This window comes from Gopherus flavomarginatus, chromosome 1, assembly GCF_025201925.1.
Source record: "Gopherus flavomarginatus isolate rGopFla2 chromosome 1, rGopFla2.mat.asm, whole genome shotgun sequence".
NCBI classification, from domain to species: domain Eukaryota; kingdom Metazoa; phylum Chordata; order Testudines; family Testudinidae; genus Gopherus; species Gopherus flavomarginatus.
The window spans coordinates 107221803-107247688 of record NC_066617.1 but is presented as its reverse complement, the minus strand read 5'-3'; the positions used below and the strand labels follow the sequence as shown (position 1 = coordinate 107247688).

Genomic DNA, 25886 nt, shown 5'->3' with positions numbered 1-25886 from the left:
TATTTTTACCCAGGCGCCCCTGGCCAGCCTCACCTGAGGCTAGCCAGGAGCACTCACGGGCTGATGGTGACGACGGATAGCAGTCATATTGTACCGTCTGCCACCGGGGAGAGGAGAAGAGAGATTACTGCTCTTCACTGCTGCAGCATCGCGTCTACCAGCAGCATTCAGTAGACATAGGGTGACATTGAAAAAAGTCAAGAAATGATTTCTTTCCCTTTTCTTTCACGTGGTGTGGGGGGGAGTAAATTGACGAGCTATTCCCTGAACCACGCCGGACAATGTGTTTGAACCTACAGGCACTGGGAGCTCAGCCAAGAATGCAAATAGTTTTCGGAGACTGCTGTGGACTGTGGGATAGCTGGAGTCCTCAGTACTCTCTCCCTCCGTCCATGAGCGTCCATTTGATTCTTTTCCGTTACGCTTGTCACGCAGCACTGTGTAGCCTGGAGATTTTTTTCAAACGCTTGGCATTTCGTCTTCTGTAACGGAGCTCTGATAAAACAGATTTGTGTCCCCATACAGCGATCAGATCCAGTATCTCCCGTATGGTCCATGCTGGAACTCTTTTTGGATTTGGGACTGCATTGCCACCCGTGCTGATCAGAGCTCCACGCTGGGCAAACAGGAAATGTAATTCAAAATTTCGCGGGGCTTTTCCTGTTTACATGGCCACTGCATCCGAGTTCAGATTGCTGTCCAGAGCGGTCACAGTGGTGTACTGTGGGATACCGCCTGAGGCCAATACCGTCTATTTGCGGCCACACTAACCCTAATCCGATATGGTAATACCGATTTTAGCGCTACTCCTCTCGTTGGGGAGGAGTACAGAAACCGATTTAAAGAGCCCTTTATATCGATATAAAGGGCCTCGTAGTGTGGACGGGTACAGCGTTAAATCGGTTTAACGCTGCTAAAATCGGTTTAAACGTGTAGTGTAGACCAGGCCTGATACAGGAATTATAAGCTCTTGTATACAAATATGGTCTTTGGTATGTTGAGGATTTTGTTGGTTCAAAGGAAAGTTTATCTAGGTTTTCTTGTAGTGTCTGCTCTAGATTCTTTTCTTCTGCCAGAGTAATAGTCTCTACTTGAATACCCTTGGTTGTGTTAAACCCAATGGATTGCTATGCTGGCTATGATAGTGAGGGTTGTGGCCTCTCTTCTGTCTCAACTACTAGTTTCTCTGTCTCCCCAAATAACTCCTCACTTGTAAGTTTGGATACACAATATATCTGTTCAGGATGACTGATTTTGTTATACATTGGAGTACCATGGTGTAACAACCCTTTTAAAGCTCCCCCTGCTGGACACTCACCAGGAGACTTTGAGTCCCATATGGTTGAACTTGTGATTCTAAACTTCCCTTGGTCTGAGTAAGCTCCAGCACACTCTCTTTCTTTGACCTCTCTGACACAGTTCCTGGGCACAGACTTTCTGCCTGTGGTCCAGCTGCCCTTCGCACCAAGGACCAGTGCTGACAGCCTATTTGCTTAAATACACAGTTTCCCTGAGCTCCAACCTTTGGGTCATTCTGGTTTACCCTTTATTTCTCCAGAAACACGTGATACTTTAAGCACATAACGGACAATCTTTGTAAAGATTTCTAACACAATGATTCTTTATTTTAACTAGCATAAGAAATATACAGATATAGACAAAACAATAAAACACCCGTTGGGAAACCCCTACCTCAGCTTCCTCACTGACGAGCTTTCTTTGGGCTTGGGTCAGTCTTTTATGGATTCACAATCTTTTCTGTCTCTTCCTTTCCTTCTGCACATGGCTTCTCCTTGGGAAGATGAAGACTCCTCTCACTTCTGTAGTCAGCTATCTGTTTCTAGTACATTGCTCTCAAAAACGACTGATGTGACCCATTTTTTTATAACCGTCAGTCTCCTTTGTCATGTGACTTCCCCCATCAACCTTGTCAGGTGATCAAAATGCCCCACAAGGTGATCTGTTGCTTTGTTACATCCTCCTCTGGAGTTCAGACTTAGGAAACTGGCTTGCTCTGAGTGGTAGCCAACTATTTACCCATTGGGCTTCCATGTGATTAGAGGACAATCAAAATTGAACGACTCTCCCTTATTAACCCTGTGTCACTACCCCTTAGAATTTCAGTCCAGCATGGAAGTAAAGGACAACAGAGAAGACAGACAAGCCTCATGTTCAAATTAGAGTGTGTCGTATTACACAGACATAGAGTCCCCAGTATGAAACAGAATTTGGCTTCCTTGCACCAGTGAATTAGAAATAATTGCACTTGTCACAAATCACACACAATGTTCAACCAGGACCGAATCAGTGATGTCTCAGTCCAAGCAAGGAACCTGTCGCAAGACAATGAACCATTTCCGTGCCACCAAGTAGGCTTTTCTTACTAAATATATGAAAAACCTTTGGTATGAAAGGCTATAGCTAAGGATTTGAAATTGTTGTGTAGTGTGTCCTCTGTTATGGTCTTTGGAAGGAAGTCTCTTTCTGAAGGTATGGTTACCTTTCACTGTTGGAACTACTGCGGCATCAACCTTAGGCTCCAAAAACTTAAGAAAGTTCTTTGCTTACATATAAAACATTATAGTTTAACATTTGGTTTTAATCAGCAGTCCATCCTTATTTGGATCTTATAATGTCCTCTAAGGAGGAATATACAGTAAACCATCTATCAAATAATGCTTGAAAGGCATTTATTGCTTGCCTGGCTGTACTACAGGTAAGAGATAGCATAGTATTTATTCTGACCTGAGGGCCTCTCAACCAATGAGAGGTGCTGGTGCATATATCTCGATTGAAGAATTAGCTTGCTAGATGTACGCAGGAGCAGAAAGGGTTGCTTGCTTCCCAAGGCTGGCTAGCTCCCAAGTAAGTACTGTAGAGGCAACCTAGTACCACTGAGGGCTTTACTTAATAACCCAGGATAATTTTGGCCACAGGAAGGGATTTCTCACCACCATGTAATCTCATACTGGTGCAACTTTGTGAGGAGCATAATCTTCATGTGCCTTGGAGCTGTTCACAGGCTGCCTGAAGGTGTGCCTTACATTTCAGTGTGGAGCTAGGCTGTGGAGGAGAGGAGTGGAGAGAGACTCTCTTTCCCACCTCTTAGAGTCCGAGCCTCCTTCCCTGGCAGAGCAAGGGAATGATCAGAAGGCACAATTCCCATTTTGCTGCTGCCTGAAATCTGAGCCCCTTTCCCTGACTGTGAGTGAGGGTTCTTGGGCAGACACCAGACAGGCGCAATTCCCATTGCACAGCAATCTGAGAGGGATTCAGGGGAGTGGCAGGCTTCTCTGCATGGCCAGACATGTTGTAGGGTGGAAAGGGCATGGTGAGCCTCCTACCTCCGTGTAGGAGAAAGGCCCCAACAAAGCTCAGTGGTTTGAGCATTGGCCTGCTAAAACCCAGGGTTGTGAGTTCAGTCATTTAGGGATCTGGGGCAAAAATCTGGGGATTGGTCTTGCTTTGAGCAAGGGATTGGACTAGATGACCTCTTGAGGTCCCTTCCAACCCTGATATTCTATTCTATTCAACACTCCCTCAGATAAGAGGGTGCTGAAGGCAAAGGAGAAAGGGCTTGACTCTTGATTTTCACCCGCTTGTTCATTAACAATACTAAATGCTGCCTCTGATGGTGATGATTGCTTTTGCCATTTTGGAATTTGAAGTCTCTTGGGTTTGCAAGGTCATGAGGGATCCCCTGCTTCATAGTGAGAGGAAGGGGAGTAGCACAGGCACTCTGTTTCTTTTCCCAGAGATCTGAGAACTCTCTTCTTATCTGTGAAATGGAACATTTAGAACATTTCAGGGTTTAATCTTCCTCTTGCTTGGATCTGTTGCAGGACATAGCCCCTGAGCTGACTGGATATTGTCCTCCTTGTCCTTAAACTCTTTCTTGGAGTGCTCAGAAACTCCTGCTTGGGCTTTGCTGCGTTGGAGTCACAGATTCTTGGCGGAACCTGACATGCCAATCCAGTTTTGAGCCCCATGCCCTGGCAGTGCCAGGGTCAGCTGGTTGTGAACAGGCAGGGCATAATTTGCCCACTGAAGAGCCTGTGAATGTTGCTTCTCATGTGGACCACTGCTTAGATTTAGCCTCTGTTTGCAGAACAGCCGTGCCATGCCTGCTTGGGTTCAGAGAAGTCCTGGAAAGGAGGTGCTGCAGTGGTGGATCTGGGTGGTTGAAACCATCACATTGCCAAATATGTGATACAGGAGAGGAAGAGGAAGAAAAGCTGTTTCTGCATAAAAATCTATCTAATAAAAATAAAATGGTCAGGAGAAACTGAACCATCAACCTATTCCACTGATCGAGACAGAAAATCTGTGCAGATGGCTGGGCTTAGTCCTTCAGCCTCCAGCAACAATACTGGATTGCCTCTGAATTTCGTAGAGGGGTCATTAACCCATTAGTGATCAATAAGGGGAGAAGCTGTGCAACAGAAAGGAATGAAAGCAAGATGGGTATGGCTACAGAAAATACTTGGGGAATTAACAGACTTTTATTAGAGATTTTTTTCTGGTCTACTGATATATTTTCTAATGCACAGTAATATGACTTTAGAACCTGTACTACTACTTCAAGGGCTTGTTCATGTCCATTCCAATCAGGTATGTGCGCACGCACGTTCACGGCAGCTGGAAGATTTTTCCCATAGCAGCATCCATCAGATTGGCCTGGGCACTCCCTGGAGTCACGCCTTCATGGCGCTCAATATTGAGCCCTGCTGACCCGCCACTCCCTTAGTTCCTTCTTACTACCAGTGACGGTTAGCTGAATGTCCCATAGCTCTTGCTTTAGCAAGCATCTCAGTCTGTTTAATTTGTTTATAGTTCTTCTGTAGTTAGTAGTAGTTTTATAGTTAGTTTAGAATGTGTTGGGGGTCCCCCTCCCCTGACTCCCCCGAGCCATGGTATGCCACGGTCCCTGGGGTTCAAAAAGTGTGAGGTCTGCACCAAGCGCTCGCCAGAAAGTGACCCACACACTGCATGTTTAAGCTGCCTAAATGAAGGTCACCAAAAGGACCATTGCAGAATCTGCCGCGAGTTTTGCCCCAGAATGTTAAAAGACAGGGAGCAGCGGCTCAAAGTTCTGCTCATGGAGGCAGCTCTGTGCCCCGACTCAGACCTGGGTTCAGAAAATCCCGTGCCCAGCACCACCTCCTTCGTGTGGAGTGCCCCGGCGCCATCATCCCGGGAACAAGTGCCAAGACAGGACTCTGTGTGAGACCCTCAGCACCGTCCTGGCTCCTCCTGAGTCCGTTCGGTGGGTAGGCACCAGTCTCAATCACCGGTGCCTCAAAAGAAAAAGAAGTTGGAGAGGGATCGTTCTTCCCTGAACAAGTCTAAAAAGCCAATGACTGAGAGACCCCATATCGGACACGACCAAAACTTTATAGCAGACCCCATCCTCATTGTTCCCCAGAGCTAAGCGCAATGAAGGGCGCTATTTTTGCCATCTAGGGGCTACGAGCATCTGTACTCGCACCCGCCACCTGATTCCCTTGTCGTGGATGCTGACAATCAGTGCGAGCGACAAGGTTACCAGGGACCCTCCCTTAAGAATAGGGAGGCAAAAAGACTCAACCTTTTTGAGAGGAAGGTCTCCTCTGTGGGTGGGTTGCAGCTCTGCATTTCAAATCATCAGGCCATTGTCAGCAGGTACTGCTATAATACATGCGGGGCAACGGCAAAATTTGCAGAGCTGCTGCTGCAAGACTCCTGTGCCAAATTCTGGGCCTTCATTGATGAGGGTAAGCTCATTTCCCGAGCTTCCCTGCAGGTGGCGATGGATGGAGCTGGTGCGGCTCTGGGGGTGATGGCTATAGAGGTGGCCATGAGAAGGTGCGCCTGGCTTCGGGTCTCTGGCCTCCCTTACGAGCTCCAACAGACAATACAGGACCTTCCTTTTGAGGGTGTGACTCTGTGTTCTGAAAAGACAATAAAAGGCTTCACAGTCTGAAAGACTCCAGAGCCACCCTCAGATCCTTGGGCCTTCACATCCCCAGCATGCAGCGGAGAGACTTCAGGTCGCAAGCTCCACCACAGTTCTTCCAACAACAGAATTGTTCAAGGAGGAGGAATAGGAGTGGCAGAAAGAGGTCGCACCTGTCCTCAGGCCAGGGCTCTGGCCAATCCAAGCCACCTTCAGGCCTGAAATAGGCCTTTTGAAGGGGCAATCTAGGATGGTGTACCAGCGCAAGGACTGGATCCACCCTGCCCTACCTTTTTGTCCCAACTATCCCCTTTCTGCCCTGTGTCATCCTGCATCACATCGGACTGTTGGATTCTCCGCACAGTCGAGAGGGGATACTCCATTCAATTCTGTGCCCTTCCCCATCCCTCTTCAGGAACCTCTCTCATGAGTAATTCCTTATACAGGAGGTGTACTCGCTCCTGTTGCTAGGAGCAGCGGAAGAAGTTCCTCAGGAGCAGAAGGGCAAGGGCTTCTATTTCTGGTATTTTCTAATACCGAAAGCCAAGGGCAGGCTCACGCCATCCTAGACCTGCGGGAGCTCAACAGATTCTTAAAGAAACTTAAGTTCCGTATGGTCTCCTTGGTTTCCATCATCCCTTCCTTGGATCCAGGGGACTGGTATGCCACCCTCTTTGAAGGACTCGTATTTTCGTATTGCAATCATTCCATCCCACAGAAGGTACCTCAGGTCTGTGGTGAACAACAACCACTGTCAATTCACAGTCCTCCCGTTCGGCCTGTCAGCAGCACCTTGGGTGTTTACCAAATGCATACCAGTTTTGGCCGCATTCCTGTGCAGGTGGCAGGAACAGATGTTCCCATTCCTCAACGACTGTCTCATCAAGGGCCTCTTCAGGTCTCAAGTAGAGGCACAAGTCAACTTCATAAAAATGGCGTTTGACGAACTGGGCCTTTTCCTCAATGTGGGGAAATCGATCCTGTCCCTGGTTCAGTGGATAGAGTTCATCGGGGTGGTACTGGACTTGAGACAGGCATATCTCCTAGAAGTGAGGTTTCGGGCCCTGAGCGACATCTTTTGAAGTCTCAGGTTCCCACCACCACAGCAAGGAATTGCCTGAAACTTCTAAGACACGTTGCCTCTTGTACCTATGTGGTGCAACATGTCAGGCTCAGACTCTGGCCGCTCCAGTCGTGGCTAGCCTTGGTGTATCGGGCGGCTCGGGACAGTTTGGACATAGTTGTGACTGTACCTCACCCAGTCCTTGACTCCCTCCAGTGGTGGCTCGACCCACAGGTAGTCAGTGCAGTGGTCCCCTTCACCGGTCCTCAGCCATCCCTCTCGCTAGTGACGGACGTGTCAGCTTTGGACTGGGGAGTACATCTGGGAGACCTCAGGACACAAGGCCTCTGGTCTCAGGAGGAACTTGCTCTCCACATCAACGTCAGCTGAGTATGTTGTGCCTGAGATGCCAGATTTTCCGAGCCCACTTGAGAGGGAGATGTGTATCAGTCATGATGGACAACACCATGGCGATGTTCTATATCAACAAACAGGGTGCACACTCCTCTCCCCTGGGCCAGGAAGCCCTCATGTTGTGGGACTTCTGCGTACAGCATTCAATACACTTGCAAGCATTGTACCTCTCTGCGCACCATTGTACCTCTCAGCAGGTCGTTCCACAGTGGTCCTTATGCCCAGACATCACAAACTAAATCTTCCCAATGGTGGGGCTTTCCCCAGATAGACCTGTTAACCATGCGATGCAACAGGAATCACCAGCAGTTTTTCTCCTTCCTGAATCACAGCCTGGGCTCCATCGTGGACGTGTTCCTCCTCCAATGGGGAGGCCATCTCCTCTACATGTTCCCGCCCTTCTCTCTCATTCACAAGATGCTCCTCAAGATATGGAGGGAAGAGGCTTCAGTGATATTGATAGCTCCAGCCTGGCCCGGCCAACACTGGGTACATGTCTCTCCTGGAAATATCCGTGGAAGCTCCCCTCACCTTGCTGCTCCTCCTGAACTTAGTAATTCAGGATCATGGCTGTCTTTAGCACCCGAACCTTGAGTCATTGCACCTCATGGCATGGAAGCTCCATGGCTGGACCCCATCGAGCTCTCCTGCTCAGACCCAGTTAGACAAGTCCTCCTTGGCAGTAGAAAACCCTCCACCAGGGCTACCTATCTTGCCAAGTGGAAGAGATTCTCAATCTGATCGGTGCAGCATCATTCATCCTCGCCTCTCTCCTCTATACCACTCATACTGGACTACCTTCTCCACTTCAGGGAGCAGGGACTGTCCATGTCATCAATAAGGGTTCACTTGGCCACAATCTCTGTCTTCCATCCAGGCGCAGAGGGCTGGTCAGTCTTTTCCAACCCTATGATCAGCTGTTTCCTGAAAGGTCTCGACAGGCTATATCCTACAGCTGGTCCCAGCCTGGGATCTTAGTCTGGTCCTTTCCAGACTGACCGGGGCCACCCTTCGAACCACTGGCTACATGCTCCCTGCTCTATCTCCTCATACATGATGGCATTTCTGGTAGCGATAACCTCAGCCAGGAGGGTGTCTGAGCTCAAGGCCCTAACATTGGAGCGTCCTTATACCGTGTTCTAGAAGGACAAGGTTCAGCTCAGGCCATATCCAGCTTTCCTCCCGAAGGTTGTTTCCCAGGACATATCAACCAGGACATCTTCTTCCCTGTGTTCTATCCTAAGCCGCACTGAAGTGGCAGGGAGCAGAGGCTTCAGTCATTGGATGTCTGCAAAGCGCTAGCCTTCTATGTCGAGAGAACAAAACCATTCCGGAAGTCCATTCAACTGTTTGTGGCTGTGGCAGACAGGATGAAAGGTCTTCCAGTCTCCTCCCAACGAATTTTGTCGTGGATCACATCCTGCATCTGGGAGTGCTCCTCTGCTCACAGCGCACTCCACCAGGGTGCAGGCTTCTTCAGCAGCGTTCCTGGCGCACGTTCCCACCCAGGAAGTATGCAGAGCAGCGATGTGGTCCTCCATACATACTTTCACTGCGCATTATGTGATTAGCCAGCAGGCCAGAGATGATGCTGCCTTCGGTAGAGCATGCTCCAATCAGTGCATAACTCCAACCCCGCCTCCAGAATTTAGGCTTGGGAGTCACTTGATTGGAATGGACATGAACAAGCAATCGAAGAAGAAAAAAGTTTATCACCCTCTTGTAACTGTTGTTCTTCGATATGTTGTTCGTGTCCATTTCAATACCCACTCTTCTACCTCTCTGTCGGAGTAGCCAGAAAGAAGGAACTGAGGGGATGACAGATCAACAGTGCTCTCTATTGAGCACCTTGAAGGAGTGCCCCCAGGGGGCACCCAGGCTGACCCAATGGATGCTGCTATGGGAAGAATCTTCCTGCTGCCGTGCACATGCACGTGTACGCACCTGATTGGAATGGACATGAACAACACATCACGAAGAACAACAGTTACAAGAAGGTGAGTAACCATTTTTTTCATTGTTAGCACATTTAACCCAAAACAACTGTACTGAACTTCCAGTAGTTTGGCTTATTTCGCTTAATATAACTGGAGACAACCTTTCTTATATGAGGTACTCTTTTCTTCCAAAAAGGAACCTAACACTAATTTACGTTTTAAAAAACAATTGTGGCTAAAGGACTCTAGCAAACCTTGTCAAGTTTGAAGTTCATTATAATTTTACTGTGTATGGAAATTCTTCCAAGGCAAAAAGCTCTATAAAGCAGAGAATTTCAGTCTGCCTTTCTCATTTGACTTGATTATGTCTATATAAAGTGACTTGACAGCAATGTGTGAAGCTGGATATTATTCTTAGTTGTTTAGTTCTCAAAGAGCTGCTGCTAGTGAGAATTGTTTTGCCTATTTATGATTCCAGTACAAATAAAGAGAGACTTGGAAGGCCATCAACAGGAAGCTATCAAGATTTTCTGTGTATCCAATACACTTGTGCAAAAAACCTCGACATTTGACTAAGGAAAAGCTATCTTTCTGAGGGTACGTCTACACTATGGGATTATTCCGATTTTACATAAACCGGTTTTGTAAAACAGATTGTATAAAGTCGAGTGCACACGGCCACACTAGGCACATTAATTCGGCGGTGTGCATCCATGGTCCAAGGCTAGCGTCGATTTCTGGAGCGTTGCACTGTGGATAGCTATCCCGTAGCTATCCCATAGTTGCCGCAGTCTCCCCTGCCCCTTGGAATTCTGGGTTGAGATCCCAGTGCCTGATGGGGCAAAAATCATTGTCGCGGGTGGTTCTGGGTGCAGCCTCACCCCTCCTTCCCTGAAAGCAGCAGACAACTGTTTCGCACCTTTTTTCTGGGTGGACTGTGCAGACGCCATAGCACGGCAAGCATGGACCCTGCTCAGATCAATACTGCAGTCGTGGACGTTGTAAACACCTCGCACATTCTCATGCAGTCTATGCTGAACCGGGACCTGCAAAGCCAGGCTAGAAAGAGGTGACTACGGCAGCGCGGCGACGAGAATGATGAGGACATGGACACAGTATTCTCTCAAACCGCGGGCCCCTGCGCTTTGGAGATCCTGCTGGTAATGGGACAGGTTCTAGCTATTGAACGCTGATTTTGGGCCTGGGAAACAAGCACGAACTGGTGGGACCGCATAGTTTTGCAAGAGTGGGACGATTCGCAGTGGCTGCGAAACTTTCACATGCGTAAGGGCACTTGCTTTCCCCTGCCCTGAAACGCCATAATACCAAGATGAAAGCAGCCCTCACAGTTGAGAAGTGAGTGGCAATAGCCCTCTGGAAGCTTGCAACTCCAGACAGCTACCGGTCAGTCGGGAATCAATTTGGAGTGGGCAAATCTACTGTGGGGGCTGCTGTGATGCAAGTAGCCAAAGCAATCATTAAGCTGCTGCTACGAAAGGTTGTGACTCTGGGAAACGTGCAGGTCATAGTGGATGGCTTTGCTGCAATGGGATTCCCTAACTGTAGGGGGGCGATAGATGGAACCCATCTCCCTATCTTGGCACCGGAGCACCAGGGCACCCAGTACATAAACCACAAGGGGTACTTTCCAATGGTGCTGCAAGCACTGGTGGATCACAAGGGACGTTTCACCAACATCCACATTGGATGGCCAGGAAGGGTTCATGACGCTTGTGTCTTCAGAAGCACTACTCTGTTTAAACGGCTGCAGCAAGGGACTTACTTCCCAGACCAGAAAATTACAGTTGGGGATGTTGAAATGCCTGTAGTTATCCTGGGGGACCCAGCCTACCCCTTGATGCCATGGCTCATGAAGCCATACACAGGCAGCCTGGATAGCAGTCATGAGCTGTTCAACTACAGGCTGAGCAAGTGCAGGATGGTGGTAGAATGTGCATTTGGCCGTTTAAAGACGCGCTGGCGCACATTACTGACTCGCTCAGACCTCAGCCAAACCAATGTCCCCATTGTTATTGCTGCTTGCTGTGTGCTCCACAATCTCTGTGAGAGTAAGGGGGAGACCTTTATGGCGGGGTGGGAGGCTGAGGCAAATCACCTTAGTGCTGATTATGCACAGCCAGACACCAGGGCGATTAAAAGAGCACACCAGGAAGCACTGCACATCAGAGAAGCTTTGAAAACGAGTTTCATCACAGGCCAGGGTACGGTGTAACTGTTGTGTTTGTTTCCCCTTGATGAACCCCCCCCCCCCTTTGACTGACTCATTCCCTGTAAGCAACTCACTCTCCCCCTTTGATTACAGCTTGCTTAAGGAAATAAAGTCACTATCGTTTAAAAATCATGTATTCTTTATTAAAAAGTCATTATAAAAAGAGGGGGAGAACTGACAAGGTATCCCGGGTGTGGTTTGGGAGGAGGATAGGAGGGAAGGAAAAGGCTACTAAAAACATTTCAATGTAATGACAGCCTTTTGGTTGGGCTATCCACGGGGGTGGAGTGGGCGGGTGCACGAAGCCTTCCCCCACGCGTTCTTACACATCTGGGTGAGGAAGACATGGAACATGGTGAGTGGTGAGGGTGGTTACACAGGGGCTGCAGCAGCACTCTGTGATCCCGCTGCTCTTCCTGAAGCTCCACCAGACATCGGAGGATATCAGTTTGATCACGCAGCAGCCCCAGCGTTGCATCCCGCCACCACTGATCTTCCTGCCTACACCTCTGATCTTCCTGCCGCCACCTCTTATCTCGAGTGTCTCTCCTATCCTCACGTTGGTCCCTCCTGTCCTCACGTTCACTGGCATCTTTCCTGTAATTTAATACCACGTCCTTCCACTCATTCAGATGAGCTCTTTCATTGCGGGTTACTTCCATGATTTCCAAGAACATTTCGTCTCGCGTCTTCTTTTTCTTCCGCCTTATCTGAGATAGCCTTCGGGATGGAGTAGGGAGACTTGAAAAATGTGCAGCTGCATGAGGGATGTAAAAAAGGGAGAGAAGTATTTAAAAAGATACCTTTTACGGAACAATGGTTATACTCTTTCACAGTGAACAACACTATTCACCTTACATAGCACATGTGATTTCACTACAAGGTCGCATGACTGGTATCATGGCTGGTATCATGGAAGATCACTGCTAATCACCCCCCTTCTCCCCCCCCGCACCGCGTGGCTGGTAGCAAGGAAGATCCCTGATAGCCAAACGCGAAAAAGCTCAGCGCTATTTCCCCTCTCCCCGCTTGGCTCCGTGCAAGGAAGGATTTCTTTTAAGCAACAGGCAAACAGCCCAGTAGGAATGGCCATCTCTGTCCGCTTACTTAAATTCCTGAATTTCAACCAGGTTACCATGAACGATATCACTCTGCAGAGGATAACACAGTGAGATAAAGAGCGGATGTTGCTTGAATGCCAGCAATCACCGGGACCATATGCAGCTAGGCTTTGTCATGCAATGATACCCACTTACTTGCTACATGCATGGCGTGGTCAAGTGTCCTACCATGGTGGACGGAATAAGGCTGCCTTGCCCAGAAACCTTCTGCAAAGGCTTTTGGAGTACCTCCAGGAACGCTTCATGGAGATGCCCCTGGAGGATTTCCGCTCCATCTCCAGACACGTTAACAAACTTTTCCAACAACTGTACTGGCCGCGAATGCATCCCAAGTCCTCAGGGCAAATCAATCATTAAAAAACGCTTGCTTTTAACCATGTTTTATATTTACAAAGGTGCACTCACCAGAGGTCACTTCCATGGCTTCACTGTCTGGGCTAGTGGCTTGGGAGGGCTGGGAGGGTAATTCTGTCTGGGTGAGAAAAAGCTCCTGGCTGTTGGGGCTAACGGAGTACTGTGTGCTCTCTGCAAGCTCGTCCTCCTCTTCTTGCTCGTCGTCTTCCCCATCCACAGAATCCTCAGCCATGGGTAAGATTACCACCCTCACCTCGGAATCCACGGACAGGGGTGGCGTAGTGGTGGCGGACCCCCTTAGAATTGCATGCAGCTCAGCGTATGAGCGGCATGTTTTCGGCCCTGCCCCGGACCTTCTGTTTGCTTCTTTGCTTTTCTGGTAGGCTTGTCTGAGCTCCTTAACTTTCACTCTGCACTGCACTGAGTCCCTGGTGTGGCCTTTCTCCGTCATAGCCTTGGAAATTTTTTCAAATATTTTTTCATTTCGTCTTTTGGAACGGAGTTCTGTTAGCACAGAATTCTCTCTTCATATAGCGATCAGATCCAGTACCTCCCGTGCGGTCCATGCTGGAGCTCTTTTTCGATTCTCAGGAGACTGCATTGTTACCTGTGCTGATGAGCTCTGCTTGGTCACCTGTGCTGATCAGAGCTCCACGCTGGCCTAACAGGAAATGAAATTCAGAAGTTCGCGGGGCTTTTCCTGTCTACCTGGCCAGTGCCTCTGAGTTCAGATTGCTGTCCAGAGCGGTCACAATGGCGCACTGTGGGATACCGCCCGGAGGCCAATACCGTCGATTTGCGGCCACACTAACCCTAATCCGATATGGTAATACCGATTTTAGCGCTACTCCTCTCATTGGGGAGGAATACAGAAACCGATTTAAAGAGCCCTTTATATCGATATAAAGGGCCTCGTTGTGTGGATGGGTACAGCGTTAAATCGATTTAACGCTGCTAAAATCGGTTTAAACGCGTAGTGTAGACCAGGCCTGAGATACTAGTCTCATCTACTGCACCAAACCAAATCTGTTTGTTTTTAATGGAGAATTATGAGGAACATCTTTGCTTAGTGTTTTCAACCTCCTGAGGAGTGCAGTAAGTATTTTTTCTTGTTTTTTGGCACAATAGAAATTCTGCAGTAAGACTAATTCTAGCCTTTTTTTGCTATCCATTAATTTCTATTAGAATCTGATAAACCCTACTCACATGGGAGAACAGTATTTGTGATTCCAGGAACCATCTAAACAGCTCTTTTAGGGCCAAATCCTGTGAGTCTCAAGGCACCCTCAAATCCCAGTAATGCGGTGATTTAACCCTGAATGCTCTCAAAACAATGAGTAAACCTGGGATAGTCAAAGGCTGGTATAATGTCTTGCTAAAGATTTTGATGGATTTGGGGTAAGAAAAACTTTCTATTACCTGAGAGATGGTCAAGAGATTTTTCATGATTGAATAAAGTGATACTTTGGTTTTGTCAAGGCAAATGACATTTTGCCATTCCTTCTTTCTCTTTCCTTTTAAACCTCTTTCAACCGCCCCTTCCTATTTTTTCCACAAAGGGTGAGGAAAAGATTTTCTCCTCTTTATCTCTCCACTCTTTTTTCCTTCTCCAGAGAATATCTTGATTGGTTGGCCAGAAAATAAAAACATGTGTTTGTTGTTACTGATGTAGTCTTTTAAATTCTGTTATGCTATCCCAGTATATAAAAACCCACTCTGAGCATTTTTACTGACTAAGTGTTGGCAGTTCTGTCTGCATGCAGAGGCTGGAGGGAGATCTGGAGTAGATTATCTGATGTAACTTTTTAGAAATAAATAGAAGGGCATACATTAGTAACAATTAATATAAGGGAAAAAATGGGCTTCTCAGAGGCATATCATAAACAAACTAAATAAAATGCTTTTTTTAAAAGATACAAGAAGACCAAGTGAGAGTATATGCTAACTAATCTGGCTCTTTGGGCCCCACATATGCCTCCAGCATACCACAAAATTAGGCATCCAAGCCCATTGTCCTGACCCCCTTTGGGAGTGGCTGTGGCAGGGGATCCCTCTCGTCTTCTAGCAAGGGGGCGGAAACTGCATGATCTCCCTTTTCTCCACATAGGAGCACAGCAGGACCCTTTGTCTCTGGGGGCAGCAGATCTACCCCATAGTACAGCTGTTGGAGTATATCTTCTTCAGTGGATCTTGGGACTTAATATCATATTGAAATGAAAAGGGCAGTTCAAATCTCTAAGAACTATTGTTTCATGCTGTCTGCAGACTCAGGTAGTCATCACTGTATCAAATATACTCAGGTGGACAATTATTTTATTTAGAGTTTTGAAGTGCACAGTTGGAAATGACTTACACAGGGTGTAATGCAGAGGAGAACTAGACCTTGAGACCAAGAGCCAAGACCCAATGAAGTATATAGACAAATGGCTTTTTGGCAGGCCCCTACTGTTGAAGTCCTAAAGTGTCCAAGCTTGAAACGATCGCAGTGGACATCACCCATGACATTTGAATCATTATGTTCTTATAAGCTTTCAGAGCTGACTTGCCTCACTGAGGCCTGTGAAAGTAAAAAAGAAACCCTTGTTGTTTCTTTGACTACTTTGATGTTCTATGTACTGGTTCTGTCATGTAGATGAAATATCTTAGTCAGCTCTGCACAAATTGTAACATCCATGTTACCATGAAGAACATGGGAAATATCTGTAATATTTTTGACTATTGTGTGACCCTCTGGATGGTTGATGGTTAATGTGTTGCTTCCTAAAGATAAGTGAGGGTTATTGCTGTCTTAGTTAGTTTTGCACATCTGCAGGAATCAAAGTCAGTGGTGTTAACCTAATAACCAATGTTTGACAATATAAATGTCAAAGCCTTTGCGGTTTTGTCCCTGTCCAAATGGGGCACAACATCTGCTAGCTTAGAAGAGGGGAAGAGTCCTCCAGGCTGGAAACCTTAAACCAGTGATGTTCAAACTGAGGCTTGAAAGCCGCAAGTGGTTCTTTAATGTTTCTACTGTGTCTCTTTGCAGCGCATGATATTAAAACACAGTTATTTAATTATTAACCAATGTAAGTTATTAACCAGTCAGGATGCTTTTTCTGTGTTATTCACCAACTGTAGACTGCTTGGTCAGTCATTTTGCTGTGAGAATAATATAATAAAAGCTTTTTTATCCAGCATTTTGGGGGAATGGGGAGGGGTACCTGTAAGTGAAAAATTCCGGTTAACTAAGAGGGAAGGAGTTTGGGTACAGGAGGGGGTGCAGGGTTGGGGTAGGTGAGGGAGTGTGGGGTGTGGGCTCTGGGAGGGAGTCTGTGAGAGGAGGCTTAAGGCAGGGGGTTGGAGTGTGGGAGGGGGCTCGGGGTGCCAGATCCAGGGGGTGCTCACCTCAGGAGGCTCCCTGCAAGTGGCACCTTGTCCCTGCTGCTCCTAAGCAGAGGCACGGCAGGTGGCTCTGTGCGCTGCCCCCGCCCCAAGTGCTGGCTTTGCAGCTCCCATTGGCCAGGAACCAATTTCAATTGATTTCAGTTACAACAGAGAATACAAAGTGTACAGTGCTTACTTTATATTATTATTTTTTATTACAAATATTTGCACTATAAAAATGATAAACAAAGGAAATAGTATTTTTCAATTCACCTCATACAATACAGTAGTGCAGTCTCTTTATCATGAAAGTATAACTTACAAATGTAGATTTTTGTTTGTTTGTTTGTTACATAACTGCACTCAAAAACAGAACAATGTAAAACTTTAGAGCCTACAGGTCCACTCAGTCCTACTTCTTGTTCAGCCAATCGCTAAGACAAACAAGTTTGTTTACATTTACGGGAGATACTGCTGCCTGCTTCTTATTTACAATGTCACCTGAACGTGGCACTTTTGTAGCTGGCATTGCAAGGTATTTATGTGCCAGACATGCAAAACATTCATATGCCCCTTCATGCTTTGGCCATCATTCCAAAGGACATGCTTCCATGCTGATGATGCTCATTAAAAAATTGCATTAATTAAATTTGTGACTGAATTCCTTGGGGGAGAATTATGTCCCCTGCTCTGTTTTACCCACTTTCTTCCATATATTTCATGTTACAACAGTCTTGGATGATGACACACCACATGTTGTTTGTTTTAAGAACATTTTCACTGCAGATTTGACAAAAAGGTACCAATGTGAAATTTCTAAAGATAGCCAGAGCAGTCGACCCAAGGTTTAAAAATCTGAAGTGCATTCCAAAATCTGAGAGGGATGAGGTGTGGAGTATGCTTTCAGAAGTCTTAAAAGAGCAACACTCCAATGTGGAAACTACAGAACCTGAACCACCAAAAAAGAAAATCAATCTTCTGCTGGTGGCATCTGACTCAGATGATGAAAGTGAACGTGTGTCGGTCTGCACTGCTTTGGATCGTTATCGAGCAGAACCCTCATTAGCATGGACATATGTCCTTTGGATTGGTGGTTGAAGCATGAAGGGACATATGAATCTTCTCTGCTTCTGGCACAAACATATCTTGCAACACCAGGTACAGTGCCATGAGAACACCTGTTCTCACTTTCAGGTAACATTGTAAACAAGAAACAGGCAGCATTATCTCCTGCAAATATAAACAAACTTGTTAGTCAGAGTGACTGACTGAACAAAAAGTAGAACTGAGTTGACTTGTAGGCTCTAAATCTTTACATTGTTTGTTTTATTTTTGAGTACAGTTTTTTTGTACATAATTCTATATTTGTAAGTTCAACTTTCATAATATAGAGATTGTATTACAGTACTTGTATGAGGTGAAATTGAAAAATACCATTTCCTTTGTTTTTTTATAGCACAAATATTTGTAATAAAAATAAATATAAAGTGAGCACTGTACTTTTTGTATTGTGTTGTAATTGAAATCAATATATTAAAAAATGTAGAAAACATCCAAAATGTTTACATAAATGGTATTCTATTATTGTTTAAGTGCAGTTAATCACGTGACAGCCCTACTTGTATGTTCTCAGTAGAGTTGTTAGTTGGCTATTCTAATTATAAAGTAATTGTCTCCTTTATTGATACCTGTCAGCCACTTTGAAGTCTGCTGAATTCTGTAGCTAGAACTCAGGACAGAATTTGGTCTGCAGAATCTATATTATTGGTGATAAATTGTCCAGAAAGAACAAAGCTTGATTTAGTAGTGCTGGTAGCTGGGGAAACCATATATTTGTATATAAACTGAGCAAATTTGATCTGGAGTCCTTGACTCCAGTGAATACGGAAATACAGCCCATAATGTCACTTTTATTCTCTTTTTATTGTTGAACAATACTTTCTGATTGATCTGTACTAATCAGCTGGGTTTCTGGCTTTGGAAGCTTAGGGGTGGAAATAAATTGTCTCTAAAAATACAGCAGAGGTAGATATGATAGTGTCTTTTGGTACTGTAGAATTCCAACAACTCAGGCTATGCAGATGCTTTTAATGCATTTGGGACTTGGACAGTATATCTGTGGAAATCGTATGGCCTGCCTTTTACACTGTATATGGAAATTATTTGGTTTTGTGAGGGAGTTGAAAATTTCAAATTTTCATCTAACAAGAAGAGGATAGAATAATATTGAGTGTTCTACAGTTAGACCAGTTTTTGGTATATTTGACTCAAATTTTATATTGGGCTATAGGTATTTGTCTCTCTCTTTGGGAGGTGTGTGCTTTTTTTGAAGTTTTATTTTTTCCATTCTTTTACATAGTTTGTTTTGATGAGGAGCCTTATCCCAATGAAAGTTCCTTGTTGACTCTTCAAAGGAAATAGTGGGCTCATCTTGTTCATAGCTTGTGTAAGGGATGATTTGGCTCTAGGCAAATACTCGCTATGACAGCAGCTCAAAATGGTAAACCGATGCTACCAAATGTGAAGGTAAAAGAAAAATCTCTTACAGAGAGGCTTAGGCTGATGGGCTTTTAAAAGGCTTAAATATGCAGCTTTCTAAAAGAGACCAGTCAAAAAAAATCAAACAAATATTCATTTTAGAATGCCTCAAGTCACTGTTAAATAAAATATTTCTAGAACTAGTTTATATATAATTACAAAATATCATAAACAATTTATTTCACCTTGGTTGTGTTGTGTTAACTTTCCGTGTAGTTTAGGTAATTTTTGATTAATTTTACCTTTTAAGTTAAAACTAGGAGGAAGGGAGGGAGGGGGAAACAATGATACCCAAGACTTTTTATTTTACCAATAATAATAAAGTTTAAAATAATTTTCTCAACAAACATTAAAAATTAAAAGTAGTTTCATTCACCCTTTATAGATGAAGCAACCCTTAATCAGGTCCCAGTTCGCTTGTACCTACAAGGATGACCTGATGAATGAGAAGAAGGGTCAGCACTTCTTCAGTAGGAGCCAAATCCCAACTTGCATACATCCAGCACCAAAACAAATGCTTTCTCTCTGTTTAGAAGCTGAGACTTTTTCAGGTAAACTGAATTATGTTTGAGTGAATGAGAAATTTTTATTCCTGATTTTTCAGGTCTTATACCTGTTGATTTTTATCAAATAGACTACTACAGCAATCTTTATTAAAAGTCAAATGTAAAGGATTTTTTTCAAGGAAAAACAAAACTGAGGGTTTAATAGCTTTGCACAAGTTACAATCAGTAAAAACTGATCTAAAATATTCTTTAGTTTTTGCTATGTGAGATAAGTGCTTTGAAATTAGCAGTATAGATTGTAAATAATTTATTATTTACTGCCATCATAATCCCCAAATAAATTTTAACCAACAGTATGTCAGGTTTCTTTTTACCTATTTTATGGAATGACTTAGTGCTTGAGGGAAATTTATATATTGAATGGGAAAATTATGACTAATTGTTAATTTTACTTTTTAAACAAGAACACATTACATGATGTGTATTATATAAATTACTGTTAGGACATATTCATCCTTTGCAACATTTTGACCTTTGTATATAACTTATTTCCTGAAGTTGTTGATGGTTACATTTATGCATGCATTTTAAAATTTAATGATGAAGTGTCTATGTTTAGGTGTGTTTATAGTTGTTGGCTAGCTGATGGCCAGTCAAATTATTTTTATTTATTTTATTTAAGAAAGCACTCTCTTTCTAAAATACATGACCTTTATGCCATTTAAATCCTAGGACTATCCTGGCTAACTACTTTAGGAGTAATAACTTTTTTTTCCTTCCTAAAATATTTTATTCTCTTACACAACAGAAGATGTAAAGTCACCTCCTGAAAGACCAGCACTTGGAACCAGTTCTGAAAATGTTCTTCAGAATAGAAGTAAAAGTGAAAAAGTAAAAAGTTGTCAGCCAAGAAACAAGAGCTCAAAGAGGGAACACGTGGCTCTGAATAGTGAGAAAGTCATCTGCAATAATGAAAATGAACCATCTCAGTACACAAATATTAAGAGACCCAAGATATCAAACATACTACAGGAGAAATTGGACAGCAGACTAGATGGAGCACCAAAAAGCAACAAGGCTACAGCCAGAAATAAATTGATTGCTGGTCAGAAAAAGTTAACTGACTTTTTTAGACTATGAATCTTATTTTTATTTTGATGTATATAGTAAATTTACTATTCCATAATAAACATTGTACATTTTGAAAGAACAAGATAACAGGTGTATTAACACATTTTAGCTTCATAGTGTCCAAATATATGATGTTAAAGTAGGTTACATATATTATTCATTAGACAAATATAGTGACAAGTCTTTGATTTGCAGAATTGTCAGTTTCAGTAACAATACATCATAACTATTACAACTAGGTTATCTAGTGAAAATGTCAATCGTGTTTCTCTCTATTTTGAAATACAGATAGTAGTATTTAGATGTACATATATAGCAATACCAAAAGCACAGTAACTCCAAGTTTCATTAAATTGGCAACCAATGCTTCTTTAGAGAGGAGGCCAACAGTTTTCAAACTTGCCAACACGGTCGATAGACTCTTCCCAACATACACCTGAGCACTGAAGAAAAAAATCATTTTACTCTTTTTATATTCTAAGTTGAAATATTTTTTCTGTGGAAAAATACACACATACTTACTGTCAAAATCTCTCCTTCCTATAGGAAATTTAGCTGAGTTTTCTTCATCTCCGGTCTCTCTCCTTTCCTGTATTGATTCAATAGTCTGAATTTCAGTATCAGCTGGAAAAGCCATAGATCCTTTCAATGCAAGATAAGGTAGCTGTTTTATACCTAGGTTCAGTGGCAAACCATGGCTTATGAAATTGTGTTTGGAACCTATATTCTGAAGTAAGAAAAAAAGATTTAAACAAAGGCATTATAACAGAGAGTCATTTAGAAGACATACAATGCCACACATTTGGACTTTGGCTAAGAAACCTTAAAATCAAAGTGCATGTTAGAATAACGTGGATGATCATCTTAATTTCAGTTTAGTTTTTCAGTGGGATTGAAACCATCTTGGGTATGTATGGCTAATCCAGTTGACATTCTAAGATATATTTTTAGTACAGAATGGGCAAAATTTTCAAACGGTGATAAAAAAGTAGACTGATATTTTCTTACAGGTTCTGACCCCCTGGAATCTTGGTAAAAATCAGGTCATTTGTTTAGTTTCCCAAACTCAGATTTAGGTGACTAAAATTAGATACCTATATTTGAAAACTTAGCATTCAGTAATTGCATGATCTTGTAACTGAAACCATCCACCACAACATTCTTTTAAATTGTAAGCTTTTAACCCTTTTAAAAGGACTATAAATTGAGCTTTTATTCATGTTTTAGTGTTCAATAAAAAATGGAAACTCACTAAGAATTTTGGGTTTCTGTCGTCCTCTTCATCCAGAAAGCTGCTGTCTTCCATCTTGTAGTGCTCAAGAGTAGGTGTAGTCTCTGTCTTCTCTGTTTTACCTCCATTCCAAAGAGCTTTTCCTATATTGAGCGCATTTAGTATCATATCATCATCTACCTTTCGCATAGACTTAGAAATTGAAAGTAAAAAACCTTGAGAAAAGAGAGAAAAAATTAGTATTAACATGTAGGATGAAATATGCATTCTTAGTTGTTTAATGTTTGCATAGAAGTTAAGCAGCTTTCAGATATATTTAAGAAAGGTGTCCCTTGTAAATTAATGTGTTCTCCAAGCATGCCTACCTTTATATACTTTACAGATTGAATAGAAGCCACTTCAATTGCTTATGAGTTCACCCTGTATAAATGACTCATTATAAAGAGGATAACCTTTTGAATAGTACTTGTAATGACATATATTGGTTAGAACTACTTAAGTATGGGTATTTTTTACCATGGATTATTAGCTCCTTTGTAGACTTTTAGAACAGTGCAGATTAGTAGTTCCTTTTAATGGATCAGTTTTAGCAAAATTCACAGGATACCATAATCTCTACACATGCTCTTTTTAAATTAGGCTTTACTTTTCACTTAAGGCAGTTTTAGAAAAGAACTATTACACATGTAAGAAGGATGGTCAGCAAAGTAATTTATTTTGTTTTAAACCCTGGTCTCTGTTTTAAATCCTGGTCTCTCTTTTAAAGTGGAATTGATTTTCAAATCTTCTTTTTAAGAAACAAGTTGAAAAAAAACTTTGAAGGTAGCAATGATTTAAAATACTACCGTTGCCTTAATACAGGCAAAGCTGAATCCTTTAACTTGTGTCCAGTAAATTGTGTACCTTTTTATCTGAAGATATAGATGGCAATCCTCACTCATTGCTGATGCATGTACTTGTCAGGTTTTGGAGGCAGTTTCCCATCTGAAAGGATCAGTGCTGCAAACACCAACAGGTCAGTACCCAGATCATAATTTCAGATGTTCCTCCCTCTCCCACTCTGAATAGAAACTTCAATTTTTGCCTCAAAGAATCTTCCAGATTTAATGTCCTATTATCCCCTCCTGTGTTTAGAAACACGATAAAGGTGTATGGAAGGAAATTTCTGTGGCGATTCCTCCACATTTTGCTGTTTGAGGGGCAGCATTTGTCCCCCCATGGGGAAAGTATGAGACCTGCCCAGACCTAGCAGATCCCTAAGGGATCTATTTGATGCCAGGGCCATCTGCATAGTAACCGTGTACCTCTGCACTAGTTCTGACTTCCATTTATCCACCCTGTGAGGATCTGCAGGTCTTGAACCTGGGCCCGTAGGCCACTGCTGCATCCCCAACACCACTGGATGGCTATAGTAATGACAGGAGAATTGGGAGCTCTAAGGCCTTGCACTCCACCAAACAGAGTCCCTTATTGGCCTGGTTACACTATTTAAGCTAGAAAGAGAAACAGGAAGTTGTCTGTGCAACAAGATGGATTCTGGGTTACTGCTGCTACAGACCCTCTTGTTCAATACCTGACTCTCAGTCTCGTCTCCAGTTCCTGACTTCAACCTTGCCCTGTACCTGGCATCCGCCCTCAGCCTCGTTCTGGTCGCGGAACCCTGTCGGCCTGTTTTTTGACTGCTCCAGCTCCGACCTTATGCTACTGACCCTCAGCTTTGGCTTCTGTTTCCTGTTTGACCCCAGTTCTGACTTTTGCCCCTGGTCCCATGGTTCCTGTCTTTGTACTGTCCATTAGCCTATGGTTCCTGAACACTGCACTGAATGGCAGGCTGGCCTGCCTATGTCCAGGTCATCGTGCCAGTCTTCCACAGGCTCTGACACACATCCATACTCCAGTCTTTAAGAGGTATCTGCATGCACATGGCATTCAGCTAGTCGGAGCAACTTACCTAGGGTGACCAGATGAGAGGGAAAAAATATTGGGACACAGGGGAGGGGAAGCAGTCTGCTGGCAGAGAGGGGGGAAAAAAGCCAAGTGCTGCCAGCGGAGCAGCAATAAATAAATAAATTAAAGGCGAGTGCTGCCAGCAGAACAAAATATCGGGACAAATTGTGTCCGGACCAAAGATCGGTCGGGACTCAGGACAAACACCTAAATATCGGGACAGTCCCGATTTTATCGGGATATCTGGTCACCCTAAACTTACCAGACCATCAGGAAACTGTCCACGAAACTGAGTAAAGAAAAAAATGAGCACCTCCCCTTTCCCAATTTCTTTAATATTTACTTCCTCTTGTAATTCTACTTTTTATTTAGTTAAAATTCACTTTTGCATCAAACCGCTATTGTGATTTCTTGCACTAACCCTTTTTCTCTATCAGCAGATATCTCTCCACCACTGACTGGCACCAAGGAGAGACCTGGACCAGTGCCTACTTCTCTTTCAGACAATTATAATAAATGTCATTAGAGGTTCATGGAAACTTACTTCAAAATAGAAGTTTACCAAATGCTTTCAATTCTCAATCAAACAACAAAATTCACGTTTTGGATCAGTTTGAACCAGTTTGATCAAAATAGCAGGCTCTCTTTGCTCTCTTATGGCCAGCATGAAATCCTAGAGCTATAATCCATCCTTGGATGGCTGAGGGAGGAAGGAAGATAAGCTTTGGTTTGGGTTGAGCCTTTTTAGGAAAATAAAAAAAACACTTATCTGTGAGTTGGGAAGGGCACTTTCCTTCCCACATTGTTGTTACTGAGGACTCTGCAGTTGCTGTTGTTTGGGGAGAAAGTCTTATTATCTAAAAGTCATGGAGTGTGCTGTCACCAAAATGAATGCCAATTTTTTCAGGGGGCCTAAAAGACCTAAGACCTCTTCCTTGGTTAACTGCTAAAACAAAGCGGTCAGCTGAGAGAAGACCGAAAATACAGCCCTTGGCCCCTTTTAAAATTCAGCGGTGTCTGTCTGATAGTTGAAGAAGAACATGCTCAGTACTGTCTCCAGCCCACATTACAAAAAGCACAGTTGCTATTCATGGCTGTAGTATCAGGTAAAGTCATAAATTGTGATCAGTACAGACCGTAGAGAGTATACTTGGCTTTTTCAGATTTGGAGTAGCTTCCGTGGCTGCAGAGACGGAGCACAAGGTAGCTTCTGTCAGTCTGCAGCCTCACAAATTCAATAGGTGCATCTGTGTCCAATGCATCTAGGTGTTCACAATCTAAATAAAATGCATATTTTTCCTTTTAGGCTTCAAATACTCCACTTCTGGCAGAAAACTAAAATGTTTTAAATTACGACAACTAAGTTCATGTTATAAATTGCTGCCTAAAATCTTGTCTGTTATCAAATGGCCTTTTCTTTTCACGTTTAATATTAACATAGTTCTTCTTAGTACCACTTACATCAGTAATTTACAATTATTTTGAGTAACTCCTCCTGCTTTTACATGGAATCGTGTTACTGTGAAATCAGACGTAATCTATAATCTAATGTGAAATGCAAAAGTAAATAAATTTAGTCGATGACGCTTAATATAGCTGGAACTTATATTTTATTCTGTTTGCATGCCTGTAAAAATAAATATTTGCTAGACCTTTTGTTTCAGTAAGTTAGTTTATGGACTCTTAATGTTCATTTCTGAGCTTTTGAGTCTAATAAGCACTCTCTGTTTCTGAACAATAAATAAAACCAGGTAAACTTTTTCTGTTTTTTACAGGGTTTTTTTTAAGACTTAAGTAAAATGAAAAGCAATAAATAGTATAGTGTGACATACTATTGAATAAATATTTAAATATTGAAAAATTACTGAATTTTAGACTGTAGTGCCAAAATCCCTGTTCAGTGATCATTTCTACGCTACTATACTGTTTTTCAGTTATCCTTCCTTAGCCACCAACATCGGGTTTTGCTCCATATTTAGAGTTAATGGTCTGTGTTATAGAATCATGATTTTATTAATCTCTAGCATGCTATGGAAAATTTTGTTTGCACTTAATATTTTCCTCTTAAGTTATATTTTATTTCAGTTTTACCAACACTTCTCATCTTTTTTTT

At 43.4% G+C, this 25886-nt stretch overlaps 3 protein-coding genes across 6 annotated transcripts in view; 1 reads left to right on the top strand and 2 right to left on the bottom strand.

The window, feature by feature from the left end:
• The window catches only part of LOC127047652 (uncharacterized), a 172868-nt gene extending 159189 nt beyond the window's left edge, over nt 1–13679 (bottom strand). The window contains exon 1 of the mRNA XM_050946117.1: nt 13605–13679. The gene's annotated coding sequence lies outside the window, so the exon portion shown is untranslated. The remainder of the gene's footprint in view (nt 1–13604) is intronic.
• The window catches only part of PARPBP (PARP1 binding protein), a 122451-nt gene extending 97030 nt beyond the window's left edge, over nt 1–25421 (top strand). Inside the window, exons 11-14 of one of the 2 annotated variants that reach the window (XM_050945730.1) lie at nt 19344–19509; nt 20273–20569; nt 22790–22841; nt 24211–25421. In XM_050945730.1, coding sequence (XP_050801687.1) covers nt 19344–19509; nt 20273–20569; nt 22790–22841; nt 24211–24286 — 591 coding nt within the window. In that variant the 3' untranslated portion in view covers nt 24287–25421. Of the gene's footprint in view, nt 1–19343; nt 19510–20272; nt 20570–22789; nt 22842–24210 lie in introns of those variants that run through there. The other variant, XM_050945741.1, reaches the window with a different exon arrangement.
• Nucleotides 20602–22141, bottom strand: PMCH (pro-melanin concentrating hormone). 3 transcript variants are annotated; one of them, XM_050946277.1, is made up of 3 exons: nt 21848–22141; nt 21118–21322; nt 20899–21038 (listed from the first exon to the last, which is right to left on the bottom strand). In XM_050946277.1, the coding sequence occupies exons 1-3, from the start codon at nt 22091–22093 to the stop codon at nt 20989–20991; spliced, it is 501 nt and encodes a 166-aa protein (XP_050802234.1). In that variant the 5' UTR covers nt 22094–22141; the 3' UTR covers nt 20899–20988. The 3 variants fall into 3 exon arrangements, with proteins under 3 accessions (XP_050802215.1, XP_050802224.1, XP_050802234.1); XM_050946258.1 differs by having other exon boundaries at nt 20602–21322; XM_050946267.1 differs by having other exon boundaries at nt 20602–21184.
• Nucleotides 25422–25886: the final 465 nt, after the last annotated feature.